The sequence below is a fragment of the Platalea leucorodia genome, assembly GCF_965183815.1.
Source record: "Platalea leucorodia genome assembly, chromosome: Z".
NCBI lineage: Eukaryota > Metazoa > Chordata > Aves > Pelecaniformes > Threskiornithidae > Platalea > Platalea leucorodia.
In genome coordinates, this window is record NC_138858.1 from 31,034,647 (window position 1) to 31,048,942 (window position 14,296).

The 14,296-nt window shown below is 38.8% G+C and overlaps 1 protein-coding gene across 1 annotated transcript in view; it reads right to left on the bottom strand.

Moving 5' to 3' along the window:
- Window positions 1–1,546: 1,546 nt before the first annotated feature.
- GLIS3 (GLIS family zinc finger 3) overlaps window positions 1,547–14,296 on the bottom strand; it is a gene marked incomplete at both ends in the record, with an annotated part of 167,565 nt that continues 154,815 nt past the window's right edge. Inside the window, 3 exons of the mRNA XM_082335868.1 lie at window positions 1,547–1,671; window positions 2,876–3,058; window positions 11,955–12,136. Coding sequence (XP_082191994.1) covers window positions 1,547–1,671; window positions 2,876–3,058; window positions 11,955–12,136 — 490 coding nt within the window. The remainder of the gene's footprint in view (window positions 1,672–2,875; window positions 3,059–11,954; window positions 12,137–14,296) is intronic.

A 14,296-nucleotide genomic window follows, 5' to 3' on the forward strand; every position in this document is an offset into this window, starting at 1 on the left:
ATGGCAAAATAAATTATGAATTTGACCTAGACTGCATTCAACAACTCTCAAAAGCTTCTCAGGACAAGAAAATGTTTGTATAAACATTTTTTAACATTCATTTTTCTAGATGAGTGATTTCAGAAGCATAGTTATGGTCTAGCCTGTAAGGATGAACTTTGGATTTTTGTCCTTCTTATTAAATCAGGTCAGGAGAATATTAAGGTGCACACTACACAGGAAGAAGTCCACAAAATGGATGAATGGGGATTAATAACCTAAAACTCAGTCTTACATCATGTAAGAGTTATTCCCAAGGTATACAGGATCACAGCAATGACACATCTCCACTGCAAAATACTGTTTTTAACACATACCCTTGTAGCCTTCATGAAGGGCAACCTCATTTGCTGGCATCCTGGACTAAATTCAAGGATCAGAGCCTGATACTGAGTAGAAAAATCAAAATCACCAAACCAGTTCAGTTTTACATCTCTTAATAACCAGAGGGAACACAGCAAAATTAAGAGTACATCTTCTTCCTGAAAATGTGTTATGAAAATGAAAAATGTTAGGGCAACAAAAATTTAATTGAATCAGTACAGATTTTTTTTAAAAAAATCTGTGGAATTTAAGGAATAGTATCTGTTCTACAGGGTATTTTAAACCTTCCTACAGGGTACTATAGCACATACAGCAATAAAGCTCTACAATATAATTAAAAATCATCAGAAAGTTAAAACATATTTATTTTTATCTAGCAGCTGTGCTAAATATAGACAAAGTCCATGTACCTTCTCACGTAGTGCATTTAACCCTTCTTATTCATTGCATAAAGCACTGGGTCAGAAGGAATATTGGAAAAATAGCAATGGCCATATTGTATGGCTTAAAATACAGAGAGAAGGAAAAGACACCTAAACCTAGGCATGTAAGATATCCAGTACCAATGATCTTTGGCTCCAAAAAGAAGCCACACCAATGCCTGCAATGGGTAGTGCCGGGATATATGTCTAATTTCTGTTCCTTTTTGATGCTGGCGTGTGTTTAACTTTGGAAGCATCACATGCGAACAGATTGTGCAAAAAGCTGTGTGCCTTTGAAATGTTTGTAGTGTGCTCTGGTTATACTTCTTTTCCTTTTTTTTTTTTTTAAAAAAGGAGTTTCCTAAAGCTGTGTTCTTTAATAAGTCCACCCATTCAGCCTGAAAGGATTACAGCCAACAAGCAGTTTTCTTATTCAGTCTGTGAATTCCCTTTGAGAAATCAAAAAGAAGAAGGAACAAAAAAAGTAGAGTTGCTGTGCCACAGATGAAAAGAAAACAAACAATTGCTAAGGTTTTGGCAAAGCTTGCTTTCTCTGAATGTTCTCCTTCTCAGTTGGCTGGTTGATAACATGATGAATGCTCGGTGATTGCTCTCTTCCTCTCCTTTATGTATGTATATCAACCTATATCCCCATACATACATGGCAGTTTTATGGAGAAGAAAATTTTGTAGAGAAATATCAGAAGGACAAGATGAAATGAAATCAAGTTCTTGTAACTAGATTTATATTACTTTAGTCTTCAGACAGAAGAAAGCTGGCTAGAACAACGATCCACTGCATTTACTTGCAGGAAACTGCTATCCTCTGGCATGCTGCGAGCTGAATCACCAAAGATACCTGTGGACCCTGCTGGAAAGTCATAAACTGGAAAAAATACAAAAATAATTAATTAACTAGGATAACTATATCATGGAGAATGCCCTAATACTTATGCAGAGAACTGGAAATGGCTTTAAACCAAATAAACAAACAGAACAAAGAAGTCAACATATGTATGAAGTTAATAATAATTACATAAGTAACTGCTTACCAAAGGAGGAATTTCAGTTCTGTCAGAATCAAGTCTGAAGTACAGCAGATTTCATCAAAAGTAACACCTGCCCATTTAATGGGTGCTAAAATTGTGACAATTTTTAAAATAAACTTCATGCTTGCTTATAGAATTTCATCATACCCAATATACGATAAGAGGCAAAAAATATCGTAGAACTCATTTGCTGTAAAGCAGACTCTGGTACAGAAAATATCAGTTTCTACAAGTGATAGTAGTAAGCACAAGAGTAACTGCAGAAAAATTCCCATCTTTTGGATTACATCTTTACATACTGTGAGATGCCTCTTTGAAGTTACAGGTGCATTGGCTTTTTAATGAACTACTGAAGGATCAAGACGTAAAAGAGTTTTCAAAGCGCAGTAAATGTTAAGTAAAATCATCCTGTGTAGAAGGACAATAAAAGACTTAGGCATCAATTGTGCTTAGGCTCTAAGACTAGGCCCACTGTCTTGTACTGATCCTCTGCACAGAGATAATTTTCACCCTTCCAGAGCAGCATGGAAACCCCTTGTGTACTTTTCAGGTAGGCAGAGACTAAGCCAAGTGGGCACAGAAAAGTGCACCCAGGCAGTTCTTGTCATGGAAATGTGAATAAATGAAATTCAAGACTGAGAAAAATTAAACATGCATAAAGCAAAATCAATGGTTTGAATCATCTCAGGTCCCTACTACAATAGTTATAGCAGAGTGGAGTGGCGGCACAAATATCACACAGGGCTCAATGGACTGTATTTCAAAGCGAATACATGAGCTAGTGACTGTCTGACCCCCAGAGGTTAGAAGACTTTGAGAAGCCCTCAACAGTGTGCAGTCTGCACAGAGGCCAGATGTTGCTGTGAGCCATGGTGACTGGGTCCCAGTGCCAACCACTCCATAAAGGTCTGAAAATCATCTCCTCTTTGTGAAGAGTCAAGTCTGTCATGACAGGTCCCAGTCACATACACAGCTCAAACAGACTTGTCAAAGTCCACAAACTGTACACAACTGTCCGCAAAGTCCCCAGCTGTCATTTACCTGTAATACCAGAATGAGCTGAAAAAGTTCGATGGAAAATGCCAAACCCTGCCTGGCCTGCTGACGTGGGAACTAAGCAGTCTTCAAAAGGAGGAACCATATTGCAAGAAACACCATGTTGTACGTTCTTCTGAGTGTCAGCATAATGTGGAGGGCAGAAAGTCTGAAGCTGCCCATAAAAACCTACAAGGAGAAGAAAGTGGTCAGAAAAAGACCTGGACAGAGATACAAGGGATAGCATGTGGATCCGTGGCCGTGAGAACGATAAAAACCTCAACTGCAGTAGCACCAGGACTTCAATTATTTTCCCCTAATAAAGCAGCTTTGATATGAAGCTCCCTAAGACTTCCTCTGGTTGCTACTAATTCCAAACACAATCTGCTTCATGGACATCCTGATTCCAGCATGACTTGTGAGAGGCACTGACTGGCTAGAAGCTGAAATTTTTCAGGAAATTTCTCCCTTTACTCTGCAGCCCTGCTGTCTGAACTGGTACTCTCCAGATTTCACAACGGGCTGCTGCCTGAAAAATCTAAGAACATGCTTAATTCAAAATCAAGGAAGATTACCCAAGTAAGGTCTGAATAAAATCTGAGGGTCTGTCACTGATGCCCAGACAGCTGGTTGATAGTAGGGATATGCATATGAGACTCAGAAGGGCTGCTAGCTGATGATCCATGGGGCCTGCTGTTTGTAAATACAGGGTGAGAGTCTTACTCACTCATCGGTAGGAATGAGTCCACATGGAAGAAAACCGAGACCATTGTGCCACATGACATAAAAGATCCCCACCAGGGTTTTTGTTCTTTGTTTTTTTGTTCTTCAAGTGATATTTGAGAGAGGCATATAAGCACTGAGTAAATTCACATTGAAGTCCATGCCAAAATATGTATTTATATAACCAAACCCATGCTGCTTCTTAAAATAGGGACACGTGTGCAACCTAAGAGGCACAGACAGATGTTCTGCAGTAGACTGGCCTGAAGATTATTCTCATGGAAGCAAGGTCTTTTCTCCTCCTTAAAAAGTTGCTGCTAAGTCTAAGTTTTGGAGATTTTGCTCAGAGTCTGAAGGATGGCTTTTCTAGGTAAAAGACTGTGGTATGCATTTATTTCTGTTTTCCATAGTATGTTCTTAGAGTATATGTCAGAAATGAAACCATTATAAATTCAGTATTACAACATATACATATTTTTCTTTTGAGAAAAACCTGTGAATCAAGCTCCTCTCTGCCAGTGCTGTGGCTCCTTGTTCCCACCACTCTCTTTCTGTGCATAAAGGAAAAAGGTAAAAGACAGTGCATTGCCTCCAAGGTGCTACATAGAAATTGTAGGCCTTGACTGTCCAAAAATAGGCCCAGGAGTGATACAGTCTCTGAAGATTTTATTAGCAAACAGCTTATTGCCTAAGGGCTGGTGTGCTATTCTCTTGATGAAGAACATGTTGTGCTAAGTCATACCAAAAAGCCACTGTCAGAAAAATGACCCCCCTACCTCAGAAAGTACCTTAAGGAATTTCCTGTGTCTCAAGTTTATTCCATAGACATTACTGTCAATAGAAAAAGCTGATGTGCAGGGCTTTCTCCTCTAGCCAGTCTAGTTAATCAATATCCATATAACAAAGTCCTTCCAGATTAATTTCCTTTTAGCGTAGAAAGATCAATAAAAAGAAACAACAACAAAATCTTCCCTAAACTCTTAAAACATCAACATCAGGAAAAAAGTTAAATGGGGGAAAAGAGGGATTGAAAAACATCTTTTAATGCATCTTCTGTATATAAACTCCATACTGCAGATACTGGCTTACAATTCAAGAACTTAAATGACTCCCATCTCCTTAGGCATCTGTTTATTGTCTTTTGGATATTATAAAAGAGGAGGAAACCTTGTTACTCTCAGTGATTATAAATGTTCACAGATTTGACTTTAAAGAGCATTTAGTACTAGAAGGGAATAAGGAATCCTAATCTGGACATTTACAGAGTCAGCCAGCTAAGTTCATCCTTCTACCTGTTCAGGAATTAGCCTCAGTACATCCATACTGTGTAGTTAGGAAAGCATATTTATACCAGACATGCAGCTTTCATGCCTGGGATCTACTGATGTCCATGAGCAGTAAGAAACCATGAGCAGTACACAAATTAGTTGACAGGATTAAAAGCTCATATCGCTCCCTAAAAGTAATGGGATATTTGGGTGTGCAGCATATGACAAAAGGCCTTTGGGTACCATTTAACAGTTCAAAAAGGATCAAGGAGATATCCCAGAGGATAGAAGGTTATAAGCAGAGAAGATCCTTTTCCTTGAAGCATGAAACATGGAATCACAACCTATTGATATTTGAGAGGGACATGTCTAAATGTCTTGGGTATTATATGAGACCTGAACAGAAATATTGGCCTATTCATTCATTATAGTAATTAGAAATGCCTCACATGGGGCATCTAGTTTTGACTTATGAATAAAAACTATTTTAAAAATAGAAATTTTATGTTGGTGCAGTTCCACATCCCAACCCAAACAAACCTTCCAACCTCAAATCCCTTTACAGGGACAGTCTATGCTTAGAAACATGTTATGAACATAAGGCCATTGGCAAACTTTTTCTGGATTGTGGCTAGGAGCTAGGTGTATTTCCATTAACTTCCCTATGGAAGTGTGCACATGAGACTGTTGTTTGCTAAAGCTGCACAGAGTGTTTTTGTACAGATAATGCATTTCACAAATAATAGGGATGGAGAAAGGAGAAGGACACAGTGGAAAACATGCTATATCACTTTATGTGATATAACTGATTTTCTGCCAAGCAGGAGGAAGGATGCCTGATTTAGGAGTTATGATGCTAATTATTTTTCCTTTGAGACTAATTTATGTGGTCTCCATGAGGAAATGTCAGCATGCACAAGATGTGCTTGAATTGAAACAGAAAACTCAATATTTAAAAGCATGAGAATAGACCAGGACTATGGACAGGAAAAGACAGTCTGAACCTTCACCTGGGAACTTGGAAGAGATCTTATGGAGAGGTCTAGGTAACAATGGTGAGTGAAACATAGTCTTTGCATTATATTTAGTAGTCTTGCAAGACACTTCTATGTACACACAATGAGAGAAATGCCTAATTTGCATATATATAACAAGAGTTTAGATCAGGCAAATAGTTACATGAAAGAACATTGAAACAATTGTCAGTGTTGTGTCTGAAAACCTGCATGAAAAAGAGTATTTTGACTTCAATATAAAAGCAGCCAAAACAAACAAACAAACAAAAAGACAGAAAAATAAAAAGTAGAGGCATGGTTCCTCATCCACAGCAGGCACAATTTGCAGACTGTGCTCTCTAGAGAGGCTGAACATTCATAGATTTCATTGTCTTTTGCAGTGGCTGCGGGCACTTTGTAGCCCTAGCTGTAAGATGACGGTTTCAATCTTTTTTTTCTTTTAAAGTTTAACTGCAACAAAACTGAGTCAGACTGCAAAGCATGTTAGGAATTTACAACCTGTCAATCCTTAAATGTTCAGTCCTGACATGTAAGAATCAATTGAAGTAAAATAAAATAAAATGAAGGAAAAAACAACAGCCATCCAAAACTTGACTTAGAAGCTACATAGCTATTGACAGTTTTTGCCTTCTTTAAAAATGCTTTTAAAATCAACTTTTTTCTCAAGCAGCAATAAGACACATTGTGAAAGTTTACTGTTGAGTCAGACTAGTTACCAGAAACAACCATTTCAATCTATAGTGGTCTGAGCCAGCTGGCAAGACCCTTCAAGACACATGCTGAAATGTCCTTTCACATTGCTCTGTGCTCATTCTCTATTTGTGCCTTTCTCACAGCATCCTGTTCCCAATGCAGAACAATCTGGCAGTAACTTTGACTATTGCTAGCTGAAGTCTGGCAGAAAAACTACTTACCTTGGGGTTGAACTATTGTGAGTCACATCCTCTGTGTTTGCTCATTCCCTACTTAAGCAAAAGAATATGTCTAGCAAAGTCTTACAAGCTTTGACCCATTGGTACATTAACTGCTATATTGCAGAAAGAACCAGGGAAGTGCCCAAAGCATTTTCATTAACTGATAAACCCCCAAATAATTTTTTAAGATGGAAAGAGAGCACAGAAAAATAATTCAACTTTCCTAGATACATGTTGTTTTCATAATTCATAAATCATGAAGTGTCATAAGTATCCATCTTATAAAATGGAGAGCCATAAACAGGAAATAGCAGAACAGAGCATACATCATTCTCTTCCCCTCAGTTATTTAGCACTATTCTGAATGTCTTTGTCCATGTCTGCAGTGCATCAGGTCACAGTGTAGAGGTCTTTGAGCTGGAGCCCAAACATGATACAGCAAAATCTCCTAACTTGGTATCAGGAGCTCTTCCCTTTATTCACATGGTGCCATGCCCAAGATAATCTACACTACTGCTGAATGTAGGATAACAGGAAACCATATGCAATTCAGGCCCTAGACCCTGACCACAGCTGGCCCCTCATTCGAGACTATCTGTTAGAGAACTACCTGTAGCATCAGTTTCCTGTTTTCATGCAGTACTGGAAAAATAAAAAGGCTGGCTAATTAAGTTCCAGCAACTGAACATTTCTTCTCAGGACTACAACTCTGGATTGTATCAGTTTCTCTCTTATTAAACTACTTAAAACACAACACACACAAGGTTATGTCAATTGTGTTTCTTTGATTCAGTACACTATAGCTAAGAGCCATGATGTCAAGATACAGAATAAACAGTTATTTTTCTGGCATGATAGCATTATTTCCTGAGGAAAGTGAAATATTTTTAAATATGGTAAAATAGCTGTATACTGCAAGAATCTCTTCTGAAAGCAAGAAAATCCCAGGTACACAGCCTATCTCAAATTCACAGCTGAAATCATGGTCCACATAAGTTTGTGATAGAGCTCTGATCCCATTGAACTGATGTGGACAAAGATTTCATTACAGATATGTAATGAACGACTGCCACAGTTATAATTTCCATAAGGTAGGAAGTTTCTGATGGACATTTATTTCCTCCTCAGTCAGCTCTCTGCCTGGCACCACAAAGAGAGAATATTTGCTCAAGAAAATCATTACAACTGCCATTAAGAAATATACATCATGGGAGAGTAGTCTTTACTGCTACGGTATGTAAAATTTCCACCTGTCTTTGGGCTGAACTACTTCAAAATAGTGTTCCTCTGCAGTATATTTCTACAGTGTCCACTAGCTGAATTACATAAACATCAGTAACCATTTGGTACCGAGTGTGAAGAACAAAAGGAAAAGAAAGAGTAAAACAAAGATATAATCACATATTGTACGGCCAGACTGACCTGCAAATGTGAAACACTAGAAATGTTTCTATTTATTTAAATCTGATTATTTGTAATTAAAACGTAACTATTATTAGTAGACCTGCCTGTACAGATACACTAGTATATCTAACTCATATCAGCTAACAATTTTTTAAAGAAATGGCAACTTTTTTTTTACTGAATGTTTTGCATGACTTTTTTTTATTTCTTCCATTACTCAGCCAGCATTGGTCATCAGCTTAACTCACACACACATATGACATGAATTACAGGAACAAGTTTAAAGGACAGTCATATTTCTAGTGCAAAAATGTTCATAGTACCAGAAGCATCCAAAATCAAGTCAGCTATGTCCATGCCTAAAGAAGCTTTACCTCACTCTATACCATAAGCACAAGAAGCTTGCTCACTGTGAAGGAGTTTCTGTTGCTGCTCTTTTCTTTCCTACCCCATGCATCTCTTCTGACTTGTCTCAGAGCAATAGCTTATTCTTGCAGCTGCCTGTGTGCTGCAGATGCCTGTGTCTTCAGATGCCTCTCCTGAGATCCCTGTAGTTGTTCTTGGCTGAAAAGACTCAGCAGTACAATACAGTCCTGGGCCAATTGTTGCAGACTTCCAGGACCTGTACTGTCTTCTATTCTGTCTACAAACACATAGTACAATGGCGTACAATGGCATCAAGCTGGGAAGTCGTCAGTCCAGTCTCCAGTCCAGGATACTTTCAGATTTACTGCCTATGGTAATCCAATAAAAGATACTACAGTCTAATGAAAGGAAAAGAAGAGTTTCACTTCTGTAGCTCAGTGAGTCGTCTGACATCATCACTTCCAAACATCCCATGCTGCAAAGGAAATTGTGAATTTCACAAGAGGAAGGAAAGGGAATGTTTAGTCTATTAAATAATACCAACTAAGGCAATAAAAGGCCCTCTCTGACATTACCGTGTATCTGATGCTGAAAATCACTCAGAACAAATAATTAAATCTGAACTGTAGACAATGTTCTTCCAAGAAAAAGCAGTTTCACAATACAAGTAGCTATTAGATATAAGAGGCTTGTCAGTCTTGGATCTCCTCCTACCTCATCTGTTTCTAAAGGATAGTGCTCTGAGATCTCCGTGAGCTTTTAAGATGCTCAGGCTTTCAGTAAGGGAGTCTGTTTAGAACTTGTTTTCTTCAAAAAGCTTTCGGGCAATGAAACTCTTTCTTCCTTGGTACAGCCAATTTAAATGGAGTTGACAAGTTTAAGACTACACATTGAGACAAAAATGTCACCATTGTTTGGTAGCAGAATGAGCTGAAGTGGCTATAGCTACAGCACTTTAAATCATGAAAAGGCAAGTTATGAACTGCAGGAGACAGAAACTAACAGAGCTTCCCACAGACACTTCTTATATACCAAATAGTCCAGGCTGGTGAGATAACTCCATGGTGTTTTTCTACATTATAATGATGTGACCAAGGAAGATGGCAATCTTTGTATTGCTGCTGGGAAAACATGACCATGAACTCTTGAACCATTTGCTTTTGAGAGGGAGAGTTTAGGCAAGCCTTTCAGGCACACAGGACAAACAAGGCTTTCAGTGTAGCACATAGGAGTGAGATGGCTGAGCTTCGGTTGGAGGGAGTACATTCTGACAAAATACCTCTTATAGCAACAATAGGTTACTTGATCTTAGAAAGAATATTTAATACCCAAATGTGGCTATTGTATTGCAATGTATTATATCGTGCAATACTAAAAAAAAAAAATAGGGTTCAGCCCACATTGTCTTTCTACCAGTTGTAAGTGCAGAGATCTTTACAACCGCAACTTTGAGTTGCCATCTACGTGTTTATAATTCCTGTCAGCAATATCTATTTTCAACATAGGTTTTCCTAGGACAGGGAGACAAACACAGTAATGTTAACATGGGACTAAGTAAGGTATGGGTTTAAGGTCCAAGCCCTTGAGATTATCCGTTTTTTGATTGACTCAGAAGGCAGTATTAAGCTCTATCTTAAATTTGGATGGGCAATGGGGCTTCAGTCCATATATGACATCCACCCAGATGAGAGTCTCTACTGGGCCTTCTTCTTATAATGGTTTTAATGACTCATGTCTTTTGTCCTTTTAAATCCTCTTTGGGCTGTAGGAGGGGAAGATGGGAATACAGTAGCATCGCTCTGGCCTGCCCTAAAGAGAAGACGCCCAAGCAGATATGAAGCCAGCTGCGCCAGCCAGTGCAAGTCCTGTGTGGAGCAGCAACTAATTCAGGGTGATCTGTGAGCCTCTGGGAGGCAGGATTCTTTGGAAACTGTTCAACTTTGGAGCAACTGGTTGTGATCCCGGCTTCTACAATTACTGAAGCTCCCATGACCATGACAGGAAGAGGGTGGTAAAGCCATCTATGCACTCAAAGACAATTTTTGTTCCATGCGGGAAGACAGACCTTAATGTCTGGACATCTTTCTGGAAGACAAGTTCTTGACAAATATTCAGCAAAAAAGCGAACTGAGTAAAATGTATTGTACTGTGGAAACAGGAAGGCTAGCCTGATCCCTTCATGCCCCATATGCTACGAAGTTATTGAACCTGCTCTGGCATGTCTTTGCATATGTCATATGACAATGAACAGTATATTAATAAATTTCATCCTGTACTCTGTTGGCCTTCAATTATCAGTGAAACTTCCATCAGAGAACAGAGAAAGCCAACAATAATCATTTACATGCATTGGTAATTTCATGTTCTTCTATTACTAATCAGTGCTGTACAGGATTACCAGTTCCTGCAAGAAAAGCACCTGGCTCAGATCCTGCTTACATGTGGTCTAGTACGATAAGAAAAAAACAGGACTGCCACCTTCCTTTCTCTCGTTCATACTCATGAACTCTGGGAGATGCCTCAATGTCCTGTCTCATCCCTTTGCCTAGAGAGACTGAGAGACTGCCAGAGAGACTTCCATCAGTGGAAGAAAATAAAATAAGCCTTGGTTTTCTCAGGATGTTTCCTATGATATCTACTGTCATAGTTCTCAGGAAGCCTGATCAAAAAGTAGAATCCCAAGGCCTATAAAAGTCCTGTGTACTATGTACCTTGTGTATGTAAATATCTCAAGCCATATATTTAAACAGTTGAGAGGAAACAGTGTTACCACTGTCAATACATTTCTGAAATGTTAAGGTAATTACCATTCAGACTTCATACCAGCTAGAAAAAAAAACCCGGAACAACCCAACATTGTTTTCAGCTGCTCTTAATTTTCTTCTTGGCTACAGAAGTTTATACTTGATTGAACAAAGAGGGACAGAGAAGTCTTGAAGAAGCTGTTTACATGGTGCAAGTGGGAACACAGCTGTAAGAGACATGTATGCTAATAAAAGATCACTCCATCACTCCACAAGGGCAAGGGAGAAAATCATTCCACCTCCTGAAAACCTGGTAACGCTTCATGTGTGAAGTCAGGAGGGATTAGAAGCATAACATTAGAAAATTAAAAGCAGAGGCCATCACAGAATTATTTGCAGTTGTATTTCAACAACAGCTCTGAAAAACAGTCTGAAGAGAAACCCGTAACTCCATAGTAAGATTAATAACAATTATCTAAGCTAAGAATTTTAAGGAAGTCTGAAAGCTGGGTCCTGAAGGCTACATTCCAGAATCTTTCAAAAGGAAAGGTGCCTTAAAAATACCAGCGCCAGCCCTTGAAGCACTTAATTTGAAGCCATGCAGCAGTGACAAACAACTAACACCAGTGACGAAGATTCTTCCTTCTTACCTTGGATGTGGAGGCTATTTGGTTGAAAAGAAGGGTTTTCGGCTGTCTGGTATGTCTTTAGAGGCATTCCTGCAGGCTGTTGAAGGTGGGGAGGTTGTGGTGTCCGTCTCTGCATCATGTGATGCGGAACTGAAATTCTCTGGGGGCTAATGTGGTGAGGAGAAGGAGATGAAATAACAAACCTAGGAGTTCAGAAACACAAAACTGTAAAATCCCCAATAGATAAGAGATAAAGATCGTTTCTATTTTACTTAGATCACTATAATGTTTAGCAGCCTGCACTGATGCAGACTTCCAAAACAACAGTGTGCAGCCCAGATACAGAGAAGATATATTTTCAAATGGTGACATATCATTAGATTTGACAACTGTGAAATTAAACGGCTGAATTGCACTCTTATCATGGAAAACTCCTTTTAACTTCTGTGGGTTTGTTTAAGTCTTAATGGGAGGAGACACCTCATGGGGGTGTCTGAGGATTTCTGAGGCACTGCCAGATGTCTCATTGTAAGGTTTGTATCAACTCTATCTGTCAATAAATAGCTGTCCTTCCTCACTGGAAGTGAGCGGTCAGTTCTGGTCATTGGACACTGAAGAGTTAGCTATTAGGGTCAGGTCCAGGTTCAGATTTCAAGTTCTAGAAATCTTTGTATGTAACATAGAGCTACTTGAAAATAAACAATCTGAATTCAATATAATGTACATAAAGGCAAGTGTTAAATTGCTTCCAGTTGAGCAGAGTCTGACCATAACAAAATGTTGATCTGGACTCAAAGTACAAACTTACAAGCCTGGCAGAGGAGGAGAACCATTCAGATCAAACCTGGTGCTGCAGCTGCCACAGAGGTTCATCACTTCAGTGGTATGTTTTGCACAGCTCTGTCACTACTGGCACTACAAGGATACACACTACTTTGAGGATGTGAGTTTTACAGACTTGAGATGTGAGTTTTACATGACAGTTTTACAGACTCTGGAAGTTTAACTTCTTCCTACATTTCCTTAAAATTGCATACCTCAAAGTACATGACAAATAGGTGCTACAGTCATTTTTGCAGATGGAAATCTGAGGTTATAAGAGCTCTCGCCCATGCCCCCGATAACCAAACTACCCACTAGACGAATGGGACCTGATTAGTAAATGAAAGCTCAGCCCAGGCTCAGGAATGGCTCAGAGCCACTTTCTCATCCATGAGAGGAGAGCTGGGAAGGCCAATGAAAAAGAGTCAGGATATTTCTGCAATAGAGTGAATGATGTGGTATTCCTGTCACAGATCAGACTCACTATCTCCACTCCTAAAAGCAAGCTGCAAGCCTGTGCTGAGCAAGAGCACCCACCTACCCTTCTCTGTGGTGGGTGGGCTCAGTAGCTGCTGCTAGGAGGGATTAGTGCTTGTAGTGAACACACTCTGCCAGGATCCTAAAGAGTGGATCTAGTCCTTGTTCTCCTAAGACTGGACCTCAATACACTAGATTACTTTTTTTTTAACCTAGCAATAAAACATGTTTTTTCTGTAGAAGTGTAAGGAAGCTGTTATCTCACCCTGAATACAACAGAAGGTGCAACTGTGGTAGTAGCACTACAGAACACCTCTGGACAAGATCATCGTACAGGTTGTAACTGCATTTAAATCCAAGACACCTGAGAGATTTTATGCTGCAGCTCAGAATCAGTATCCGCCACACATTATTTGTGTGATTTTGACTTAATTTGAAACCTATTTACTATATTTCTGGTAGATCCATAATTTACATTTGGAGTATAGCAAGTGTCAAGATGAACTTTGGATGATTTACAGCCTTTTCAGTTTTCTCTGAGAATCGCATTTTTAGGCATATTAGGTAGGATTTGGATGGTCTTTGTGCTGATTTGGTATTAACTTCATAAACACATATAATACTTCAGATATGCTATATAGATGGAGGAAATAAAGATGTCACTACTGCGTCATTGAGTCTTTAACGTGTCAAATATTTCATTGTTCCAGGTAACTAATGTAGTGTAGACTTAAAGACATGCTAGGGAAGAAGAAAATAAAGCATGCATGTGTTTCACAGTAATATTAGACAATAATTTTTTAAAAAAGATAAATCAGTAGCTATATTGTGATAAAAATATCAGAGGTTTTTAAGAAGTGCTATAACTACCTGGTTATATGTGTCCTGAGTAAGGACTGGAGTTAGTTTTTTGTATAGCACTCACATAGAAAGCCTGTTATTTGCTGCCAGAGATTAAGAGCAATGCACAGAGAGTCTTTTATTACTACTATTATTTAAAAAATCATGGGATATCATCCTCTGCGTTTTCAAAATTCATTTGTGAAAATTAATCTCCGAAAAAT